This window comes from Nerophis lumbriciformis, linkage group LG28 (genome assembly GCF_033978685.3).
Source record: "Nerophis lumbriciformis linkage group LG28, RoL_Nlum_v2.1, whole genome shotgun sequence".
Lineage (NCBI taxonomy): Eukaryota > Metazoa > Chordata > Actinopteri > Syngnathiformes > Syngnathidae > Nerophis > Nerophis lumbriciformis.
The window spans coordinates 12,163,672-12,188,159 of NC_084575.2; the positions used below are offsets into that span (position 1 = coordinate 12,163,672).

The 24,488-nt window shown below is 39.3% G+C and overlaps 2 protein-coding genes and 1 long non-coding RNA gene across 8 annotated transcripts in view; 2 read left to right on the forward strand and 1 right to left on the reverse strand.

The window, feature by feature from the left end:
• LOC133570860 (caM kinase-like vesicle-associated protein) overlaps positions 1-5,338 on the forward strand; it is a 41,699-nt gene extending 36,361 nt beyond the window's left edge. For 3 of the 4 annotated variants that reach the window (XM_061923617.1, XM_061923619.1, XM_061923618.1), the window contains exons 8-11: positions 1,770-1,906; positions 1,989-2,067; positions 2,312-2,399; positions 3,873-5,336. In XM_061923617.1, coding sequence (XP_061779601.1) covers positions 1,770-1,906; positions 1,989-2,067; positions 2,312-2,399; positions 3,873-4,151 — 583 coding nt within the window. In that variant the 3' untranslated portion in view covers positions 4,152-5,336. Of the gene's footprint in view, positions 1-1,769; positions 1,907-1,988; positions 2,068-2,311; positions 2,400-3,872 lie in introns of all 4 variants that reach the window. The other variant, XM_061923616.2, reaches the window with a different exon arrangement.
• LOC133570862 (uncharacterized) lies at positions 2,697-5,455 on the reverse strand. Its single transcript, XR_009810247.1, has 3 exons — positions 5,397-5,455; positions 3,834-4,145; positions 2,697-2,929 (listed from the first exon to the last, which is right to left on the reverse strand). It is a non-coding gene; the product is annotated as an uncharacterized lncRNA (long non-coding RNA).
• A 13-nt stretch (positions 5,456-5,468) lies between these two features.
• The window catches only part of rbm6 (RNA binding motif protein 6), a 31,280-nt gene continuing 12,260 nt past the window's right edge, over positions 5,469-24,488 (forward strand). Inside the window, exons 1-17 of one of the 3 annotated variants that reach the window (XM_061923614.1) lie at positions 5,469-5,584; positions 6,072-6,121; positions 8,425-9,910; positions 9,991-10,080; positions 10,170-10,239; positions 11,015-11,088; positions 14,044-14,118; positions 14,425-14,716; positions 14,788-14,945; positions 17,243-17,346; positions 17,418-17,487; positions 17,563-17,620; positions 21,003-21,043; positions 21,136-21,247; positions 21,395-21,492; positions 21,554-21,898; positions 21,972-22,121. In XM_061923614.1, the coding sequence (XP_061779598.1) occupies positions 6,075-6,121; positions 8,425-9,910; positions 9,991-10,080; positions 10,170-10,239; positions 11,015-11,088; positions 14,044-14,118; positions 14,425-14,716; positions 14,788-14,945; positions 17,243-17,346; positions 17,418-17,487; positions 17,563-17,620; positions 21,003-21,043; positions 21,136-21,247; positions 21,395-21,492; positions 21,554-21,898; positions 21,972-22,121 (3,270 nt within the window). In that variant the 5' untranslated portion in view covers positions 5,469-5,584; positions 6,072-6,074. The remainder of the gene's footprint in view (positions 5,585-6,071; positions 6,122-8,424; positions 9,911-9,990; positions 10,081-10,169; positions 10,240-11,014; positions 11,089-14,043; positions 14,119-14,424; positions 14,717-14,787; positions 14,946-17,242; positions 17,347-17,417; positions 17,488-17,562; positions 17,621-21,002; positions 21,044-21,135; positions 21,248-21,394; positions 21,493-21,553; positions 21,899-21,971; positions 22,122-24,488) is intronic. The other 2 variants (XM_061923613.1, XM_061923615.1) reach the window with 2 other exon arrangements.

Genomic DNA, 24,488 nt, shown 5'->3' on the forward strand with positions numbered 1-24,488 from the left:
ATTTCTCGTACAAGACTTTTGGCCCTGATTTAGCTCCATAAGGTGGTACTGTATTTTTAAATGTTTGGCAAACTTCTCTGTTCATATTGGTATGAAATTTATAGCCACATTTTTAGCCCAATGTGGCCCCTAAGTCCAAAAGTTTGGACACCCCTGCCCTAAGTCATCCATCAGCTCAAAGATGGAACAGCTGGATAGATGTTTTGTCTAACATTTTAATTTTTGAAAGAAATATATACATTGTTGACACGAGCACAAGAGATTCTGCCATTGCAGCGCTCGCCTACTTCTGACTGCAGCGCAACCATTTGCGCGTAACAGGGCCAGTTTGCACGAACATCCCAGAAAGGTAGGAGCATGATCAAATGAATGTGCAGGAATTGGCAAGCTACTTGGAAAATGTAGCAAGCTAAGCTACAAGTTACTCTTGAGTAAATGTAGCTAAGCTACACTACAAGCTACACGGCAAAAGTAGCTTGCTACATCAAAGCTACATTTAACGGCATTTATATATATGGGCCCACATGTATGTTAATGTAACTGAGAATGTACAATAAGGGTCCATTACTATTAACTATCTGTCATTTAGCTGGGGACACCCTACACTGTGTTAGACGTCTTAGATGACGACAGCAGTTAGGATTTTGGTTTACAAGGTAAACAACTAAAAAATAAGATTTTGGGTATTGCTTGCTCTAAACGCATACATTTGTCTAAATATGGCCAAGGACACGCATTATTGTGGGTTTACTGGACGTCGTCGTCTTCACTACTAAAGGAAAAATCTAATCTGCAGGAGAGAATCCTTCTGACATTTTCAAGTATGTTTCTTTTTGAGTCGTCAGCTTGAAGCGTCCCTCTGTCTCCGAACCCTCGTCGTCATGTGACATGAGTGTGTGTCTTATGATTTTGCTTCCTGGTTTTGATGACCCGCCTTACCTTGCCTCTGATTGGGCAGTCCGTAATGTTTCGCTCTAACCTTAGCCAATTGTGACTCGTCATACGAACACCAACCAATCATCATGGATTTTCTCTGTATGATCCTCATTTATCCAGGTCATTGTATTTTCTCCATATTTTTTTTGGCCTGGATTCACAGTCCTTTTTCTTTCTTTGTAACTTGTAGCTTTGATGTAAGCTACCTAGCTACATGGGTCTAAAAGTAGCTAAGCTACAGGAAAAGCTACTTGTTAAAAAAGTAGCTAAGCTACTGCCAAGCTACTGGAACATGTAGTTAAGCTACGTAGCCCATCACTGTGAATGTGCAGTAAATAATTGCGTATCTCTGTGGTGGAAGCCCCGTATAGCACATGCATAATTCTCATTTAAAATGGCTGGTCTGCACAACCTTTTAATTGTACACGCAGTATTAGTAGATCACACCCAACACGCTCACTGATAGTACTCGCAATTGTATATGTTGCACACGCTGTATAGCGCGTGGTATTTGGATTTTAGGAAATCAGGTCTAAACACTTTTGATCGATAATCCTTACTGTTTTGCTCATTTAAGACACAATCCTGCACACCAGCTAAGTAGATCATATTTGTGTGCTATTAAGTTTGCACATGTTTTAATATACGCAGACCTTTAGTAGATTAAGCCCGTAGAGTGCAATTGTCCCAACCTATGAAAAATACCGGTAGTTTATTTTGCTTATGAGGACAGACATATATTTTCTCTAATAAGTGCATGAAATTAAGGACAAATATTGAGATTTACCAACATGACAACAACTCTTTTGATGTAATTTTGGTCAACTCAATAGTTTGTCTGGGAACCCTCCTTTCTACGATGATACCGACGAGGATGACCCCGACAGTCGCGACAAGAACCTTTTCTTAAAGATCTTGTCGGGAGACTATGAATTTGACTCACCATATTGGGATGACATTTCAGATTCTGGTAAAAAAACAATCAATTCAAATCAATTGATGCTGATTGTGATATTAGGAAAGTATGTAATTTTTTGCTTCTCTTCTTTCAGCCAAGAACCTGGTGGCATCTTTGATGGAGGTAGACCAAGACCAGAGATTGACTGCACAGGAGGCGATTGCTCATGAATGGTACACAATAATGTTGAAAAATAAAACAAGTGGTAAATAAGGCGGTCACCATGCAAGCTTTTGAGAAGGAAAAATTAACTGAGCTGGCCTAGGCTCCTCAGCATATCATGACAATTCCCAAATGTCATGCAAATATGCCCCCTAGTGGCTGTGAGCAACATTGGACCAAAGCCAGCTCAGACTGCTACACAACAACACAATGTGATTATTTCTCGAAGAAACAAACTGTGCTGTCCTTTCGCAGGATTTCAGGGAATGCTGCCTCGGATAAGAACATCAAAGATGGAGTTTGTGCACAAATAGAAAAGAACTTTGCTAAAGCCAAGTGGAAGGTATTCATATTTCTTGCATGCATGATGTGCAATAAATAGTATTTCTACATTACCCATTTTCTCTCAAACCTCTTATATTTCGAAAGGTCACTATTAAGTTAATGTACTCTATACACCTGTCCCTCATTTTTAGGAAAAACGCTGTTACTTTTACTAGCAACAAGAAATCTAATCAATTACTTTTACATATGTTACAATGCTGTTACCGATGTTTTTGGTGTAATTGCGGCACACTACTTTTGATGTGGTTGTATGTCAAGAAAACAGTATCAGAAGCACAGCAAGTTCAATGCATGAAGTAACATTTTACTAATGAAAGCAACAACCAGCACCACACTAAAGTTAACTTGATATCGAATAGGAAGAGGCAACATCACACAGCAAACAACGCACAACATGTATGTAGACACGTACATGCTGAGCGTGAATGTTGTCTATCAATCTGTGTGGGCCCTGTGATGAGGTGCCGACTTTTTCAGGGTGTACCCCGCCTTCCGCCCGAGTGCAGCTGGGATAGGCTCCAGCACCCCCTGCAACCCCAAAAGGGACAAGCGGTTAAAATGGATGTATGAATGGATATCTGCTGTTTGTTTGAAAACATAGCAAAACACCACAGGTAGGAGCAAGAATGTGCAGCAAATGAGTGTTTTTGTGGTAAAAGTTGTGTAGTACATGCAGAAATCTAATTTAAATAAGGTGGTCTGTACCAGTTTGGCGGAGAAAAAAAAGAACATTTGAAATGTGTTAAATTTCTGGACTGTATATGTCAAAATATATATATATATATATATATATATATATATATTTTTTTTTACATAAGGTGGTTTGCACCACTTTTCAATTGTACAAGCAGTCTTAGTAGATCACATGCTACACGCCCACTCATAGTACACACAATTTTATTGTTTGCACACGCTGTTTAGTGTGTGGTATTTGAATCGACTGCGCTATACAGTAGATGACTCTCAACAGTTCACAAATATTCTTAATGTGCAAGAGTAAATTTGTTGGAACATAAATGAATGTTTAAGATGGACAAACACTTTTCAAGTGTAAAACATACATGAAGAATGTCTGCAACTTCTGGACAATATGTAAGCCTTTTGTGGTGTTTCTTTCTGTAATTATAATTCATTACAAGTAATACTTTACTAAATTATAGTACTTATAGTATTATTACTATGCCCTTCATTACTGTATGCCCTCTGAACAAGTCGTAAACACACAGAATAATTGGCAGATAATTGCAAGTCTATAACAGGACGAAGAAGTAGCAACTCCATTGTAGTAAAATTCAGCTTTGACCCGCATAGCTTGACATGCACTTCCAAAAAAATCGAACTTCGTCAGTTGCCCCGTCTTACTTGCAGTTGAGATAAATAAACGTCCCAGCTATAATCAAAACATTTAAGGTGCTGATTATATTGATGTTACCTGCCATTGTGTTCAGCGTGTCCATGTGTGTCCTCACAGAAAGCTGTCAGAGTGACCACACTCATGAAGAGGCTTCGTGCATCCGAGCCTGGGGATTCTGGAGCTTCCGATCCCGCTGCCGGTGCTGCCGGTGGTGCCCCTGCCGGTGCCGCCACAGGTCCAACAGGCAGTAGCGGTGGTCTTGCTGCCAGCTTAAAGGCCGCTCTTAGTGCAAATGCTCCTGACACACAGAATGATGCCACACCTGTGCCCACTCAGCCAAGTGCAGACGGACAGGAAGAGAAGGCGGACAAACGGTGCAATGGCGATGCTCTTTAGGAAAAGAAGGAATTAAACACAAGATTCAACTAACAAGCACATGAGCAGCACAGCTAATATGGTTTGCATAATCATGTGGTGTTAATGTTCTCTAAATATGTCATGCATTTCATGATTTCTACCTTCTGTACTGACTAGTTGGTAATGTTCTCTACCCTCTTGTTATTTTGTGTGCAAGTCCCTTTAAAACTAGCCATGAGGCGCTCCACTTTTGCTCTATTTTCCATGAAAAGCTGTAAAAAAAGGCGTAGTGTAATTAATTGACGTCCATTCCTCTTTAATCATCAACTGACTGTATGTACTGTATATGTAGTGTAGATAATATTTATTTGTTTCAACCAATGACTAGTGGTAAGCTTCAGCTCTTCCATTCTTGAGTTGATGACTTAAAGGTGTATTTACTTGCACACAGACTATTTTCCAAAGTGAATATTTGAATTACACGCTCAGTATAAGTAAACCAAGTCTTTGGTGAGCAGAAACCGCCACAAAATATTCGGAAAATCTTTTTTTCAAGGAGTCGAGGCCCCACCCATGTAAATTCCATCCATCTATCCATTTTCTACCACTTGTTCCTTTCGGGGTCGCGGGGGCTGCTGGAGCCTATCCCTGCTGCATTCGGGTGGAAGGCGGGGTACACCCTGGACAAGTCGCCACCCAATTAAATAGATTAAATCATTTGTTTAAAACGACTGGTATCGGCCATTTACACGTGTGTCTGACTGTATCACAAATGTTTGTAAATTATTAACATATTTCACAGCGGTCACATAAATCACATTCAAGTTGATTGGCAGCAAGAAAGTTTATTTTTATTTTTAGTTAAAGTGCCTTAATATTTTTTGCAGTACTAAATGTTTCAGAAGAAACAGCACCATTATTAAAATGACTTATTTATTTCTTTGAAATGTTATAGCTTCTTCACTTTGCTCTTCTTTTTAGAGTCTTTATTAATGCATTTTCCCCATGATGCTTAATTTTAGATGAAATTAGGATTTAATACACTCAATGTGGAGTATTGTTTTAGACGTTTTGCTTCTGTAGTGCTGTCAAATGTTGTTATCAATCATTCCTTATACTGTATCACAATGTACTGTAGATCTGCATTGTATAGATGTGGTTTGTTTATGATTATATGTGTAGTGCAACAGTTAGCTGAGCTAACAAGTTGCTACGCTTAAGAAATAATAATAAAAAAAAAACCAATCGTTATCCCAAGTTGTCGTGTTAATTTTGTTCACTCACCTTTTAAACAAATGTATCTTAGGTCAAAATACGATGTTTGACGTATTAGCGCGGAGAAGTAAACCGGAAGTTTTTAACTGCGCCTGTCAGTCACGTGACTCGCTGCATGTAGCAGTCCTCGGAGAGACGCCTCTGTCCATATTAATATTAGCCAGTGGACTAAATTGACGGCATTTTCAGTGTTCAAGGTGGGTACATAATAAATCTGTCCGCACAAAAGTTAAGCTCTAATTCAATGTCTGAACGCGAGCAGCGCCGCTCCAAGGAGCGAGCGGTTTAACCGTAATAGCTGCTAAAGCTAACAGCCACGCTAGGGACACATTCATCTTTCAAATGTTCCTCACAACGCATTGTTGTTTACATATTACACTATTTAGCTGCACCCCGTTTCAATATGTTTTTTTTAAACACTGTGTTTATGTGTGCTTCCTGCTGAAATACGGTACCTATAACCTTACGCTACAGCTAGAGGGCCTTACTTTAGCTAGTGTTGGTTGACGTCTGCAGCCATCTTAAAACAAAACACAATAACGTCATCCTCGCTGGAAAGCGACGCTGTACACCTGAAGGGCTGATCGAGCCTTTTTCCACGCTCACACGGTCAAAACAAGTGTCCAGTTTGGATGTAAGCGTTTCATTTTAATTGTTTTCTTCTTGTTACGACACTGTCTACAGAAAATGTGGGAAGGACCTGGACAAGGACCCAGAGGAAGACCTCCATTTTGGTAATTACTAATACCCAATTTTTGGTCTTTTGTAACGACCTCTTACATTCAGCTAATCAACCAATGGTCTTGATTGTTAAATACATATTTTTCATACACTGCCGACCCAAATGAAAAGTCAGCACCTAGTAGGGCTGGGCGATATGGCCTTTTTATTAATATCTCGATATTTTTAGGCCATATCACGATACACGATATATATCTCGATATTTTTCCTTAGCCTTGAATGAACACTTGATGCATATAATCACAACAGATGATGAGTCTATGTGTCTACATTAAAACATTCTTGTTCATACTGCATTAATATATGCTAATTTTAAACTTTTATGCAGAGAGGGAAACCACAACGACAGTATTTTTCAGAGTATAAGTCGCCCCGGAGTATAAGTCGCACCTACCGAAAATGTATAATAGAGAAGGAAAAAAAACATATGTAAGTCGCACTGGAGTATAAGTCGCATTTTTGGGGGAAATGTATTTTATAAAACCCAACACTAAGAATAGACATTTGAAAGGCAATTTAAAATAAATAAAGAATAGTGAACAACAGGCTGAATAAGTGTACGTTATATGACGCATAAATAACCAACTGAGAACGTGCCTGGTATGTTAACGTAACATATTATGGTAAGAGTCATTCAAATAGGCATCCTCACACTCTTTCCCCTAAACCCAGAAATGCTCCCGCACGTATAAACCATCAAAGGCTACAACGAGCTGCATGGCAAAGCTGCGTTGGTGTGCACATTTAAACAAATGATTGATTTGCGTCGACAGGTTATGCATTAAAAACACTTCCACTCTGTCCTCAGCCGCCATCGTTTGCCCACGACGTGAAGCTAATAATCCAAATAGACTTATGTACGTTGCTCACAGAGCAGTACGCCTGCCACCAGCGCAACCCCCGACTTACAGACTACCGTAACATGAACCGTGCACCGAAGGACCCCATTATTCATCCACCTCTCAAAGACATGCTTGAATAATGGGTGTAACAACGTTTTATTTGGCAAAGACCTGTCCTTTACATATACTGTGAGCAGTACAGTGTGTTCCTTGGAGGATGTGCCTTTTGTGCATAATCTTATTTTTTTTTTTACTTCTTTGCATTTTATGATCGCACTCTGCGATGGCATATTTATTTTTAGTTAGCCCTTTGTCTTTTGTAAATGTTATTTTATAACCGATGAATTATTTTTTGTTAAGGTTCATTTTGAAATGAAAGCCCGGTTCACATACTGTTTTTGTTTAAAATAGAAAGGGCAATAAAAATGTTTTACATAACGTAGTAGATCATCGTGATTAATAATCGTGATTTTAATATTGATAAAAATAAACGAGATTATTATTTTGGCCATAATTGTGCAGACCTACCTGTGCATCGTTTTCGGCACCTGGGCGTGTTTATTCAGAGCAGAATTAACTAAACGGAATAAAGCTTCCTGTCAGTCATCCACAATCTTTGTCTCGGTGGGCGGAGGCTGGACCACTAACTTACGCACATAAAATGCACGGACATAGCTTTGCTAATTGCAGCTCACTAATGAGAACCACCGCAAAGTAGGGATGTAGGCTGTTAGGATTTTATCAATACTGATGCCAATATCAGTATTCCTTAACAGTATTCATCGATACTCTTTTCAGTACTTAATTTAATTATTGTAAATAAAGATGTGAAAATTTTTTTTTTTTATTGACCATTTTTTATTAGCACAAGATGGTGTACAATTATTGCATGCACACGTATAATGCATACAGTCATAAAATGACTATGTTATCGTTCCTTGCTGGTTCTTAATTATAACCTTCAAATGTTATAATGGAATTAAAATAAAGATTTAAAACAATCCATAACTGGAAATCATTCATAAGGAATGCAATACTACAGTGTGGAAGCAAAGCAAATGGATCCAAGCACAAGTAGTTTGTGTGAGGCCAGTATGAGGGGGGCAAATGGTGAAGTGAAGTGAAGTGAATTATATCTATATAGTGCTTTTTCTCTAGTAACTCAAAGCGCTTTACATAGTGAAACCCAATATCTAAGTTACATTTAAACCAGTGTGGGTGGCACTGGGAGCATGTGAGTAAAGTGTCTTGCCCAAGGACACAACGGCAGTGACTAGGATGGCGGAAGCGGGGATCGAACCTGGAACCCTCAAGTTGCTGGCACGGCCACTCTATCAACCGAGCTATACCGCCCCAAATTGGTGCCCAATTCCAGCACAGTCTGGATAATCTAGTCAGAGTACACCGTTAGATTATTGCAGGAGTTTAATTAATAGTCATCTACTTTATTACAGGGATAATCATCATGAAGACATGTATGGAAGAAATCGCTCTACGCCTGATTTTAGGGGTCGAGATGAGATGATGGACCACATGGGTCCCCCTCTAGATCTACCACCAATGGACGTGAGGAGGATGGAAGGTCCACCAATAAGAGGCCACGACATGGATCCGTGGGATATGTATGGCAGAGAGCCAAACAGAGATTATTGCAGACCCGGTCAAGGGCCAGATTACAGTTTCAGAGAGCAGTATGATGGCAATGTCAGAGACAATATCATGAATTCACCAGGTTTCATGGGACCTGACAGGAACTCTGTTAATATTGGAGGCAGAGATATGCAAAACAGCAGATTTATGGACATGAGAGGCAGGGACATATTTCCCGATGAAATTTCATGGTTAAATAATCCCAACGTGGATGACAGAAGAGGCTTTCCCATGGATCGAATGGACAACAATGATGGATTTAGGGACACGTGGCCTCCAATAAAGACTGGTGATAACGATGGTTTTCATATGGAAATGTCTCCCCGTGAAAGAATGACGATGGACTTTGACAGAAGAGGACCGCCACCGTTTAATCAAAGAGGTGTATTTGATTCTGATAGGGATTTTAGGAATCACCCTCCACCCCAGGCTGAATTTGGAGGCAGGGAGCGCTCTCCATTAAGATTTGGGAATGATGTTCCTCCAAAGGACAGGACACGATCTGAGAGGCCTGTAGATGCAGCTGAGTTACAAAGTTCAGTCTTAACGAGTACAGAAAAGCTGCCCAGAATTAGGGAGGGTACAGATTCAAGTGGTAGTCCCCTTATGGACTATCGAAGTGGGGAAGAGATGACTCTTGCAGAGGAATGGAAGAAGCGACAAAAGAAGAAAAACCCTTACCCTGATGTGAATAAAAGTAAAGAAGGTGCATCTGAGCCTGCTTACAGTTCCGGTTTTAGGAGAGACGTGAACAGTACAGGTACACTCCCATTTGCAGAGAGGGACAGACCACCTTTTGACTTCCCAGGAAAAGATGTTCCCTTCTCACATGGTGGCGACTTTACTCCAATGAGTAGAAACCCCCCACAAGACTCTAGACTACTTGCAAGAACTCCCCTTCCTGTCACATCTGTAAGACAAAATGAGGATAAACACTGGCTTTCAGAAAGACCCTCACAACAAAGTCCACTCAAATCAACGCTGGGTGAAGCGATTCATCGAGACAAAAACCTGCCCACTCGTGAGACAGTGAAACCAAATGATAGTTTTAAGCGACCAAACAAAGATATTCCACAAAGTGAGTCACAGACAAGGGGCAATATAGAAAAACTACAGGATTTCCAAAACCGTAGCACCGTAAAGGCCAGGGATCAAGACTATAGAGACATTGATTACAGGACAGGTTCTGTAAGAAACTTAGAGTACAAACCGGAGGATCTCCAAACAACACAACCAATTAAGGAGTCCAAACCAGTTATGCCTCTAGAATTCAGTGAATCTGGTTCTAAGGTAAGAGTTTATTATAGTGTCAAAAATGTGTTGAAAATGGTGTGTTTCACAACTATTTTTGATGAATACTTGCATGAAAGGATCAGGACTATAGGAATGCCTCAGTGGAAGACAAAGTGTCCACAACTCTATCCATTTTTGGGATTCCAAAGACTGCTACGATGGAGCAGGTAATCCAACAAGCTTACTTTACTGTGTGTGTTATTGAAAAACACCTTTTGTAGAGCTATGCTATTATATAGTATAATTTTCTTTGCAGATTCTTGGTGCTTTAACAGTCCCGGATGGTGTGCCACAACAGGGGATGAAGATAAAAAACATTGTCCCAGGTAATGACTGTTAGTTTGAGGAACTGTTTTGGGGCACTCGATCGCTTAAATGTCCCTCGATATTACGCATTTTCAAATCTTTGCACTCTCTCTTTTTTTGTACTCGTGGTTGCATTTGTCGTCTTCGCCTTGTGTGGTCTCGCTCAGTTACAAAGGGCAGGAAGAGGAGGGTTGTCTTTTTGTAAAGCCATAATGCCATCATTTGCCATGTCTGGGGGTGTTGGTCCATTGCCAGCACTTAAAGAGGAGGATCATTGTGTGTATCATTCAGAGACAGTTTATGTAGGTCTTCTGAATGAATACAAATTTCAACAGATTGAAGAGGAGATTGTTTGTGAAACCTTTTGATAAGACTGAAAGTTGTTGTGGGCATGAGTCCTGTTTATTCTTTCAAAGGCTGTTTGTTTTTCCCAAATGTACAAAGAACTATGAGGTACTTTTTTACAATTGCTATAAGCCTGAATTTCACATCACACTGTAACTGAACCGTGGAACACACCACTCAACTGTATTGGAATATAGGTTTTGAGACCTTAAAGCATTTCCTGCAAAAGACTGATTAGATGTCAGTCATCAGAAGATGGACTAGCATAACCCTTAACCAAAAAAATGTATTCCTGAAAAGGTATGTATTTTAAGTTAACCAGAGCTCCTTTACAGAATAATGTTCATTTCGATGTTTTCACGAACTGCTGTCATTTGTGTTTTAGCAGATGACCGTGGTTACTGGAATTGACTAACAAAAACCCATTTGTATTTCAAATGCTGTCCCCAGGTTACAGCTACGATACGGCCTATGTGGAGTTTTTAAACCTCGAGGATGCAGTCCACTTCATGGAGTCCAACAAGGTGGCCTATCCTCGTCACACTACCAAGGCCGCCTCGCCCATCAGGATTACGAGGGGTCGAGAGGGCAATTTAGTAGATGAGGAGTAATGGAACAGGGGAAGAAGTGTTTCGCTTTCCCAATTTAATTTCTCTGACTACAGAGATGAAAGAATCAGTCTATGCTGTTTTAAGCCCAAATAGTTCTGGCCATATTTTACGCCAGGCTAAATTTTGATTACACAAAACCTTGGTAGGATTGATCTGTTGACCTGTGTTTGGTAAATATATTCTAAAACACTGTTTTCCAACCACTGTGCTGCAGTAGGTTATTGTGTTGTGGGAGATAAATGTGTGGCGGAAAATGTTCCAATTTTACTTATAGATTCAAAAATGATTTCACTACGAATGTTTGTTCATCTGTCTATGCCAGAGATGCATATACCGGTAGATAGGCAGAACAATTGAATCTGAACAGATGGCTGAAAGTACGCATATAATCGGTCTATCCACTTGTTGCAATTAGAATTAGTCTTGGCTCACTTGGTTGGTGTGCTGTGAGATTTTTCGTATGTGAATATCTTCCGAGGCTAAATAAAGGTTTGGTGACACTGATCTAAAATAACTGTTTACACAAGTTACATGTGGTAAAACTAAAGCTCAAATGGGATTGTCTTAGATCTACGATTTCAAAGATGAAGTATTTACCACTTTTACACTCCTTTTTAAAGGCTTTTTCGTTTTTTTTTGTGAACAGCACCGACATAAAATGAGAGAAGGTCAACCTCTATTTTTCCAATATCGGAGCTTATATCAGCGCTGTAACGGTGTCAGAACGATGCCTGTGTGAAAGCGCATGCCGCAACTAGTGTGGAGTTCAACTGTATTCTGTCCTGTTGTGTTGAAAACAATTGTAGCTGTTTCAAGTATTTCATGTCACACTAGATACTGAAATGGATGTCCAGGTTTCTTGGATACCTGGAGGTAAAATGGTTGTGCAAATGGTTATTCATCATCACGGCAGAATGAGACAACATAACGGGACGCAAATACATAAACACATCATATAACAAATAATCATCACACTATGGGACAGTAAAACATACTTCCTATTTAACCAATAAAAGTGTTGTGATAAAGTGCTATGGTACAATAAATAAAATAAAATCCCAATGTGCTAGCTTTGGATGTTTTGGGCCATCCAATCATCCGAGGGCGATTTTGGGAACTTGTAGTGTCGTCTAGTAAATCTGGGTTCTATTGTTACGACTCTGATGCACCAATTTTGCAAGATCTCTGAAAGAGGCAAATGATCCCTTTGTGGTTTCTGGCAAGCTGAGTAATTACAATCGCTGAGCTGTAAGCGACCTGTTGCCATTAAGTTGATTACAAATCTGAAGTTTTCATCCAATAACCCTGTCTTCTGAAAAGACCACATTTTGTTTTTATGGTTTTTCTTTGGCCACATATCCTTGCTGTGGCAATTGGTCTACGACAACTTTTATTAGGCATAATAGGATATCGCAGTATTCCGAAGATAAGATTTTTTTGGAATTGATTGGGGTGTATGGATTACATAGTTACTGGTTTGCCACTCTGGGTCAGAAGTTCTTCAACCCAGGCTCTCTCTATGGCTCTTTAGGCCTAAATAGTTGATACCCCAACTTGTCAGCTTTTGTAACCATTCTTGAAATACTGCATGAGTGATTTGTGGAATTCATGGTTCTCACAGTGTGAAGTTTGAAGTAGAACACATTTTTGGTTCAAAGTGCGGTTTCTCTGGCATCTCAGGTGGATTACCATGCTATTAATTGCAGGCATTGATGGTTTACATAGACTGGATTGCTCAGGTTTATGTGTAAGAAAATTGGTAGTTCCAGTTGGTACTCCTTGGCTCTATCTTCTTTCTGCTTTCCGGTGGGCGTTAAGAAGGATGATTGGCAGCTGCTTCTGTCCTCGTCTTCAGTCCAATTCTCTTGTGTATATTTCATGTACTGTAGATTTAAATGTTCCACTAGAGAATTCTGACTTCATGGGTTTCACCCTCTTTTCAGTCAATTAATTTGTGTGCAAGACATTTTTTTTGTTCCAGTTAGTACTCTTTGGATCTATCTTCTTTCTGCTTTCCGGTGGCAGTTAAGGATGATTGGCAACTGCTTTGGTCCTCATCTTCAGTATAATTCATGTACTGTAGATTGGAATTTTCTTACTAGTGAATTCTGACCTCATGGATTTCAGCCTCTTTTTACTCAATTAAACATTTTGATACATGGAACATGCTGGCTCTCATATCTAAGGCAAAGGCAGTGTATTACTGTCTTTCTTATTGTTTGGTGCTGCTATTATTACAACATTTCTCTGGTCATTAAAATACTGTTGATAAACCAAACAGCAACTTGTCGGCTGTCATGAGAAGAAACTGCTTATTTATGGTGAAGCATGTGCCTTTTCTAAGCAAGAATAACAATTCTGTAAAAGATATCTTTTTAGAAGCATGTATTCCTGAGATTTTGTATTTTGTCAAAGTTTTGTTTGTATTGATTTGCTAAACCTTCCAACATAAGTCAAATTAGTTTATTCTAGACCTGATACAATGGCAAATCAACACTCATTTAAAGTTAAGCGATCTTTTAGTTTCTCTCGCTGTGAATTTGCTGCTTGTGGTGGAAATGTCTTACTTTAGGTTACAGACTTTGTCAAATTAAGTACAATATGAATATGAGATGGTTTCACTCAGTTAAAGAAGATGGCTCGTTTTATTGTAAAATTGTACACTGACAACCATCGCAACTTGCAGCCTTAGTTTGTAGTTCCGGCAATATTACATAGTTTACTCACGGATGATATTGGATATTGGTTCAGCAGACCACTCTTAAGTATTCTTCCCACAGTGCATTTTGGGTGTCACTGGTATTATTTCTGTCAACATTTACCCTTTAATAGGATAATTCTGAATACATGTGTGTGCTCTTGTTGCAGGGGTCCCTAAAAATTGGCACTAAAGCTGTTTCCATGAGCTACACCCATCCAAATCAGCATGATATACGCGTTAATGTAAGTGTGGTTTATTTTCTCAGGGCTTTCAATGGATTGCAACTGGACTGTACAGTTTCTGAGAATACTTTTCATCTAAGTAAGCTTCAGCAGTTCATGCTCATTGAGATTGGTCAGCTCTCATCTAGAAGCTGGTGCTAAAACCAAGAACAATTGAACAGTCCAGTTCCAGTCGATTGAATGCCCTCAGAATACTAAGGCCTACATGAAAAAAAACGTCCTTAGACATGCAGAGTTTCTCTTTAAAAATACTGTTGAATGAATTAAGACAATGTTTGTTTTCATTACAATCTTTTGAATAATTAGGAATCCCATCAGACCATACCTGCAGCCCAGCCGTCACAATTGTCCAGACCTGACCAACCCCGAGAAGACTTTGAGCCCAGCCTAAATGAGTCCACACCAAAAGGCCCCCTTGAGCCTTTAACCACCACCCAGTGGCAGCGCAACTCTGACCTGACCCCAGAAGCCTGGCAGCAGCAGGTGGACCAGCAATTTCAGCAGCAAGAAAGTGAGAAGGAGGCTGAATCCTGGGGCAACCATAACACTTCTCAACAAAGGTCCCATCAATCTAAATCGGTTTTTAAGAATAGTAAAAGTGAGTATATTTGTGTCGTCTGTTTATTATTAGAGCCTCGCAAACTACATTTTCCTTGTTTCTTTCTATAGCCATGATCATAAAAAATATAAAGCCCACCACCACAGTGGAGACCATCCTCAAAGCCTTGGATCCCTTCGCCTATCTAGATGAGAGGAACGTCCGCCTCATCAAAGCCAAGACACCTGGAGCAAACTGCTTCTGCTTTGTTGACATGGACTCCCATGAGGTGCCGTATTTAATTAAATATGTATGCAGTGTATGTATTTGATGATGTGGTTCTGCTGGCTTCATCAAGCGGTGACCTTCAGCTCTCGCTTTATCGGTTTGCAGCTGATTGGGAAGCGTCTAGCATGGGAATCGGTATCTCTAAATCCCAGTGCATGGTTCTTGCCCAGAAAAGGATGGATTACATGAGAAGTACCTTTTTGGTCTTGTTCATTAGCGAGGGAAAGATGGATTGTGAGGTGGCTTGGTCTTGGTGAAAAGAAAGCTATGACGAAAGGCAAAATCTCTCACTTTACTAGCCAATCTATGTTTCTATCTTTACCAAAACAACTTTACTCGAGGGGTGGATGAGCTCTCCTTTAGAGACAGGGTGAGAAACTTTGCCATCAATGAGAATCTTGCAGTAAAGTCACTGCTCCTCCACATTGAGAGAAGTCAGATGTGGTGGCTCAACTGGTTAGGATGCCTCACAGGGCAGGCATTCACGGCACTTCAGACAAGCAGGGCACCACATGGAAGAGCCAGGACACGTTGAAGTGACTGGGCTGAAACAAAACGCAACTTAAGAAATGAGACGCAATCGTTTTCCACTATGTTTTCACCACATAATAAGCTACAATAGTTGCTTTATTTGGACATGACAACCAATTTTAAAATATAGAACAATATTTTAAACATGGCTAATGTAAATGTTGAAAGTAGATTGTCAAATCATTCAGAAATTGTAGTGAAGTCCGTTTGCTGCTAGTCTGACGTCATAGTTTAGTAGCTATGGCTGTGTTAGCAAGCTCGTATGACACATTTTTTAAAATAAAAACAACATGGCAGTACTTACGTGGAATAGCAGAGGATTGATTACCTGATAATAAAAAACATACGTCATTACTAGTAATGCTTATAATTATTTGGTTGCAATTGTTGGCATAACTACACTTCATTTTGAGGGCTATACACCCCTTAAAGTGCATTTCCCTTAAGGGGGAAGTGCACTTTTGGGGGAATTTTGCCTTTCATTCACGGTCATTAGGTAAGACAAGAACACACATATATATATATATATATATATATATATATACATATATGTATATATATATATATATATATATATATATATATATATATATATATTTATTTTTTATTAATGCATACTAAATTGTAAATAAATGTGATCAAAAGTCTGCTTACAATGGAGCCTATGGGAGTCACTCTATTCTGCCAACAAAATCCCTAAAAACATCCAAACACCTCCATTAAGGTTTTATATACATTCTGTAAGTATACAGTATATGTAATGTAGTAACGGGCACACTTATAATGACATTTAGTATTTTACTTATTTTAAGGATACGCTGCGCATTAATTTCAAAAACTCATCACAACTTTCGTTATGTTTTTGTTCAACATCACTGATTAACACTCACTGCAGACTTCATGAGAGCTGACAAACATATAAAACATCACTTACTGTGGAATGTCTGCTGTCAATAGGATTCCAATTGATAGAATCTTGTTATAGTCCCGTTTAGATGAAGAATAAAAATCCAAGCTTCTTTTCGTGTTGTTTTCGCCATATCCAGGTCTAAATTTGCTGTCAAAGGGTACCAACATGTCTGATTATGTCCTCGTTTTTCTACTATCCAGGTGAGAGGCATAATTTATTATCTAAAATAAACTTACAGGGGACAGGGAAGCGAGGAAACCGGTCACCACTCGATAATGTAAACAACCACTCGATAATGTAAACATAGGCACACACGCTCGTGATCACGGCGCCGCTATAAATAGTGCGTCTGCGTTAGCGTTTATAATAACAATATCACTAATACTTGGTTAATATACAAATCCTGAATTGTAAATGGAGTATTGTTGGTGCTTTTTTGATGTTTTTTTATTGGGTTTTATGGGCTGAATAGAAGACTTTTCATTGGCTCCCCTGAAAGCGTTTTTTCATTAATGAGTGAGAATGCCTTAAAAAACACATCTGTCATGTCTTTCAGAATGATTGTGAACGATAGGCAACATAAAGTAAAAAAAAGTGTAATTCCCCTTTTAACCTTACATTAGAATTTGGAAACCATTTGCCTGGCTGATGTCAATGTGCAAAATTGAGGGCAAAGGACTTAAACAAGGAGTAAGGGGGTTACCGGTAGTTGGGATTCCCCAGGAGGAGCTGACCAAAGCAGTTTGGGAAAGGAAAGTCTGGGTTTTCTTTACTTAGGCTGCTGCCCTCGTGACCTGTACATGGATGGATGCATTTTGTGCAGCATTAAAATCTTTTCATCGGGCCTTCTTTTGTAGCAAGTGACTCGCTTGGTTGATCTTCTGCTGACAAAACCTGTTCCCCTTTGTATCGATGGAGTCAGAGTGTATGCAGAGGTTGCCAGACCCCTAAAGAACCAAAAGTTAGTAATTGTATTTATAATATGTGTTTAGTTTTATGAATGTGCATTTAGTTGATGTCTCCCTGTTTTAGTTTCAGACAAGAGCCTGTGCAACCAAACAGTTCTTCCCCAGGGTGTCCACCTCCAGCTAACGTGGTTGAGGTGCGTTTTGTTATTTATTAAACACAAATTGATTAGGAAGAGACTCGTCAGATTATTTTCTCTCTGGCTTTTTAGAAACCACATCAGTTGTTCCAGCCTCCACCTTTTCTGCAGCCACCTCCTGGAATGCAAGGTGGGACACTCACACAGCATGATGTCAGCTTGCCTGAGTAAAACTCATTCTTGGCAGCATTTCAATTTAACTTATTTGATTAATGTTAAAACTAATGTACAGCACAATAAACAATCACCATTTATTCATAACTAACAATTCAACATATCCAAAAAGAAGTTGGTGTAAACTACTACTTCTGTTCCATGATAGTGTCTGACAGTGTTATTCAACACTGTGCTGTAACTGTTCTTTTTTTCCTCTCTTTTTTAGGAAAATTGTTGTATAATTTCAGGTAGCCTGTTTGCTTTGTACATAATTGTTGCGATTTGAAGGAGTACAAGATCTGTAAATTTCCATATCTTAAATTTACTAAACAAAGATTGTATGTTCCCTGTAGCCAGCCTTGTGGATTGTCCTCAGTTTGTATAGACAAATTCACAGACTATCTTGCCAGCAGAACACAATGTGTACAGGTGGCTGGGACGACCTCTTCATTACTGGACATTACCAAAGGAGTTCCGCAAGGCTCAGTGTTGGGGCCCATTTTATTTTCTATCTACATAAAAAATCTTTGTAACAATTTATCAAATGCAATGTACCATTTTTAAGCAGACGACACCATTATTTATTGCTGTTCAACCTCCATCACTCAGGCTTTTGTGTTTTTACAAGCTGCTCTTAATGTCATCCAGGCTCGCTTATTTGGTTTTAAATTGGTTTTTACTACAGATAAAAGCAACTAATAGTTTTCTCTCATTCAAGGGTGCTACTGGAAAACATTCCAAATATTGTAAGATCAAAAGGAAACCCAATAGAGCAGGTCTTAAATTACAAGTACTTGGTTTTACTCTCGACCAGGAGCTTTTGTTTAAAGCCCATATTAACAACTTGGTCTCTAAGCTTAGGGTAAAGCCTGGTTTTCTTTTTTAGAAATAAAAACTGCTTCTCTCTTAAGGTCAGAAAGAAATTGGTGACAGCGACTATCTTGCCGGTAATTGATTATGGAGACATGCTTTATTTTAGTGCGTCATTTAAATGCCTCCAGTCCTTGGACACTGTTTTTCATTCAGCACTAATACTTGTTGCTGGGAGTCGTCGTATCACTCACAACTGCCAACTGTATATGAAATCAAACTTTTCTTCAATGAGTGCACACAGATACACACATTGATTATCATTTACAAACCCCGTTTCCATATGAGTTGGGGAATTGTGTTAGATGTAAATATAAACGGAATACAATGATTTGCGAATCATTTTCAACCCATATTCAGTTGAATATGCTACAAAGACAACATATTTGATGTTCAAACTGATAACCATTTTTTTTTTGCAAATAATCACTACCTTTAGAATTTGATGCCAGCAACACGTGACATAGAAGTTGGGAAAGGTGGCAATAAATACTGATAAAGTTGAGGAATGCTCATCAAACACTTATTTGGAACATCCCACAGGTGAACAGGCAAATTGGGAACATGTGGGTGCTATGATTGGGTATAAAAGTAGATTCCGTGAAATGCTCAGTCATTCACAAACAAGGATGGGGCGAGGGTCACCACTTTGTCAACAAATGCGTGAGCAAATTGTTGAACAGTTTAAGAAAAACCTTTCTCAACCAGCTATTGCAAGGAATTTAGGGATTTCACCATCTACGGTCCGTAATATCATCAAAGGGTTCAGAGAATCTGGAGAAATCACTGCACGTAAGCAGCTAAGCCCGTGACCTTCGATCCCTCAGGCTGTACTTCATCAACAAGCGACATCAGTGTGTAAAGGATTTCACCACATGGGCTCAGGAACATTTCAGAAACCCACTGTCAGTAACTACAGTTGGTCGCTACATCTGTAGGTGCAGGTTAAAACTCTCCTATGCAAGGTGAAAACCGTTTATCAACAACACCCAGAAACGTTGTCGGCTTCGCTGGGCCTGAGCTCATCTAAGATGGACTGATACAAAGTGGAAAAGTGTTCTGTGGTTTGACGAGTCCACATTTCAAATTGTTTTTGGAAACTGTGGACGTCGTGTCCTCCGGACCAAAGAGGAAAAGAACCATCCGGATTGTTATAGGCGCAAAGTTGAAAAGCCAGCATCTGTGATGGTATGGGGGTGTATTAGTGCACAAGACATGGGTAACTTACACATCTGTGAAGGCGCTATTAATGCTGAAAGGTACATACAGGTTTTGGAGCAACATATGTTGCCATCCAAGCAACGTTACCATGGACGCCCCTGCTTATTTCAGCAAGACAATGCCAAGCCACGTGTTACATCAGCGTGGCTTTATAGTAAAAGAGTGCGGGTACTAGACTGGCCCGCCTGTAGACCAGACCTGTCTCCCATTGAAAATGTGTGGCGCATTATGAAGCCTAAAATACCACAACGGAGACCCCTGGACTGTTGAACAACTTAAGCTGTACATCAAGCAAGAATGGGAAATAATTCCACCTGAGAAGCTTAAAAAATGTGTCTCCTCAGTTCCCAAACGTTTACTGAGTGTTGTTAAAAGGAAAGGCCATGTAACACAGTGGTGAACATGCCCTTTCCCAACTACTTTGGCACGTGTTGTAGTCATGAAATTCTAAGTTAATTATTATTTGCAAAAAAAAATTTTTTTTTATGAGTTTGAACATCAAATATCTTGTCTTTGTAGTGCATTCAATTGAATATGGGTCGAAAAGGATTTGCAAATCATTGTATTCCGTTTATATTTACATCTAACACAATTTCCCAACTCATATGGAAACAGGGTTTGTATAAGGCTCTTTTAGGTTTAATGTCTCCATACTTGTGTACTTTGTTACAAAGAAAAAACAGTTATTGCACATTGCGTTCTAACAATTAGTATGTTTTAACTGTTCCTCGTGTACGGACTGAATTTGGCAAAAGAGCTTTTAGCAATGCTACCCCTCTGGCATGGAATACATTACAAACAAAACTGAAACTCTCTGGACTACTTCCATTTGGAGCCTTCTGTTCTATCCTGAGGGACAGACAGCATGAGACGTATGCACAGTGCATGTGTTTTTAAAAGGTGTAAAGCTTAATTGTTTAATTGTTTTACAGTTCCCTTTTATGCATTTTAAAATGTATGTCTTAACTTATTACAATTCTGAAACTGCTCTTTGACATGTGCTGCTGACCTCTTGCCCAGGTTACACTAGTGAAAGAGATCTTGATCTCAATGGATTTCTTATCTGGTTAAATAAAGGTTGTATTAATGATACTATTTAGAGTCGCCGGGGAGAAAATAATTTAGAAGCACTGTCCTAACTGATCTTTTCTGCAGTATGGTTAGAGGATGAGGTGTACTTTCATAATTAGTTCCCCATATCTCTGCACAGTAACTTTACAAATTTATGTAAACTTATCTTCTAATTAACTTGTTTTTGCCACCAGCTGCCTGCAGTTATCCACCTTTGTCTGCAGATCCCAGTCAGGTAGGGTTGTCAACAAAGATGCATGTTAAGATTATTTTATTTTTATGTTCAAACTAGACACTTCCCTCTACATTTCTGGTAACTCCTTATAGGGAGCAGGCTACGACGCAAGCAAAACTCTGGATCCGTCCTACCACGCGACTAAAGATCATGTGCCAGCTGATTCCACTGCCAGCCTAGACCAATTAAAAAGCTTTACATATGGTAAGAACATCTCTAGAACTTTAGCATCTGTCAGTTACTACTTCATCACACACTATATTATTCACTTTAGCTTTGCATCTTAAGTCAAGACCTTGTCCATGTCTGCATTGCTGCGAAGTTTACTCACAGAGACCTAATGTCTGTCAGATCCTGACACTCCAGATATGTCAAACTACCTTTATGATGCCACATCTGGCTTCTTCTATGACCCTGAGACCACCCTGTACTTCGATCCTGGCTCCAGAGTGAGTACACAAGACCACACAGTGTATCTAATATGGCTACTAACAACAACTGTTTTTACAGTACTTCTATAACGCTCAAAACCAAGAGTATCTCTACTGGGATGCTGTGACTAAAATGTATGTCCCAGTGCCTGGAGGGACCCCCGCAGAGAACCAACCTGTAACCATGACTGCCGAAGACCAGGCCATTCTCTCCAACCCTGCCGCAGACGCTCCCCTTGACATGAAGAAACCGTCAGCAGATCCAATTCCTACCACTGCTTCTCCACAACCACCCGTCTCAACCGGCAGCTTTAAGCAAGAGGCTGGCCAGACTTCATCTCCTGACAAGAAAGAAGAGGACGACTTGACTAGAAAAGACAAAGACAACAAGGATGAGAGGCCAAAAAGTCTTGCTGCTGTTAAGGTTTCACTTTGTTTATACACCACCAAAAAAACAAATGCCTGCAGAACATGTTAAGGAACATCTTATTTTGCAGATCATGAAAGATATGGAGCGCTGGGCAAAAATCCAAAACCGCCAAAAGGAAGGCGTCCGTTCTCAGTCTCCTTTGCTAAAAAGTGGAATGGACGACGATAGGAGACAGTCCAAGTCAGCGGATGCCGGTTTTGCAATTTTTGAGAGGAAGGTTAGTGCTCACAAATTTCCCCAGGCTTCATATCGCATTAAAATCTGAAAGGACATAGTAAACTCATTCCATGTGTCTCAGGGAGGAACCTTATTTTTCCCATGACAAAAGATACTTTGTGAATAACAAAGCGTGTTTAAAATCACGATAACGGGTGCGACCATTTGTTGGCGCCACCGACAAAATTCATTTGTCAATAATAGTCAGGTACATCATCGCTCGGAAACAAACATGCACGTGTCAGGAATAGACATATGGCAGTGCCCACTGCAAAAACACTACAAGTGTAATCTAAACATGTGAAGCGGACCGACCTTTGGCAGTACATTTTGTTATGCAGGAACATTTAAAGCGACTCTTCTAGGTAAAATAGTTAACCTGTTAGTTAGCTAGCTAGCTAACAACACAGAAACAGAGTTGTGCCACAAATAGATTTAACTATTATTTTCGTCAAAGTCCCCTAGCTAAACTTTGTCCATATAGCCTTGTGCTATGTGCTGTTCAATCGGCCACCAAATCAGTATTGGCTGATTTTCTTGAAAAAGTATGTGATCGGCATTGCCGATTAGTTTTTCTAATGACGATCAGAGCTGCATTAAAAAAAACGCTGCTTTTACTTGTATTTATCTCACTGCATTTTGCATGTTGGTGTTCTTGTGCGCATGCAACATTTAGATGAAAATAATACTTAATTCTTTCTTCTCTTGTTTCCTCAATCCAAATCATAATATCGCCTTCTCTTTCTGTGTGAGTTTAGCAGCTAATGCAATTTTGTAGTAGCCAACCTTGACAGAACAGTCCCGTGTAAAATGTTGTGGACGAATAAAGGCAGAAGTATTTACTTTATAGACATCAGAGCAAGATTTGAGGCAGCAGTCTCAGCTGCGTCGGCTCAGCAGTAAGTAAATGGATGACCACTTATATGCATTTGTCTATTTGTGACATGAAATGGCCCACTGTTAAAAAAACAACACTCCAATACATAGCATTAAAAAGGCATCCCAAAACGGTGTGTCATGAACCTTATGATTAGAGGCTTTAATTTTAACACAATTAGCTAACATTGTAACAACATAAGTAAAAAAAAAAAAAAAAAAAAAGGAACATCCTCATACTTTTTTTTAAGAAGTGTAGATGGAAGCACATTGAGGCAGAAAATAAGCAGCTTTTAAAATGAAATCAACAAGTAAATTAATAAAAGAAAACAGAGGATAATATAACAACTGTTGGTGTGTCAGCATTGTCACATTCAGTACACGACACATAAGGATCCATCCGTAACTTGGTGTAAATAACATGGGTCGTATCAGTATATGATGGGAACTCGAGTTATTAGATCAATATTTTTATTTTCTCAATCATATTTTTCTTACTTTTATTATTTATTAAAAATTCCCTTGACACTAGAGGACTTTTGAGGTTATAAAAACAACATCTTTAAAGTAAATGAGTAGCCGATAGCAGTTTTTACTTTTGTTTGATATTGTTTACTATTGACTTTGTATTTCTCAAACAATTGTATATAAACAAATAACTAGTTTAAATATTGTGTTGATATTGTTTAACTGTCAATAGCACTCACCATAAATACATAAAAAATGTACACTTAATACATGTGATTGGTATTGGTATCAGCCGTTCTAATGCATTGCTGATTGGTATCATAATCAGCAGCTTAAAGGGGAACTGCCCTTTTTTGGTGTTTTGCCTATCGTTCACAATCATTATGAGAGACATGACAATGGATGTTATTTGTTTATGCATTCTAAATATTAAATACCGTACATGCGATCAAAAGTCCACTTACAATGGAGCCTCTCAATTTTGCTTATAAATGGGTTGTACTTGTATAGTGCTTTTCTACCTTCAAGGTACTCAAAGCGCTTTTGACACTACTTCCACATTTACCCATTCACACACACATTCACACACCGATGGAGGGAGCTGCCATGCAAGGCGCTAACCAGCACCCATCAGGAGCAAGGGTGAAGTGTCTTGCTCAGGAGACAACGGACATGACGAGGTTGGTACTAGGTGGGGATTGAACCAGGGACCCTCAGGTCGCGCACGGCCACTCTTCCACTGCGCCACGCCGCCCCTAATATAGATTATATTATAAAGCCCTTAAAAACATACAATCACTTCCTTTAGGTTTTATATACATGTTGTATGTATATATGTTATGTAGTAACAGCCACATTTATATTATCTAATATTTACGTATTTTGATTATTTTAAGCATACGCGGTGTAGTAATTACAAAAACGTATCACGTATGCTTTTTTTTTTTTTTTCATCACTAATTATTACTCACTGCAGACTTCATGAGAGCCAACAAACATAACAAAGCATCACATACAGTCATAG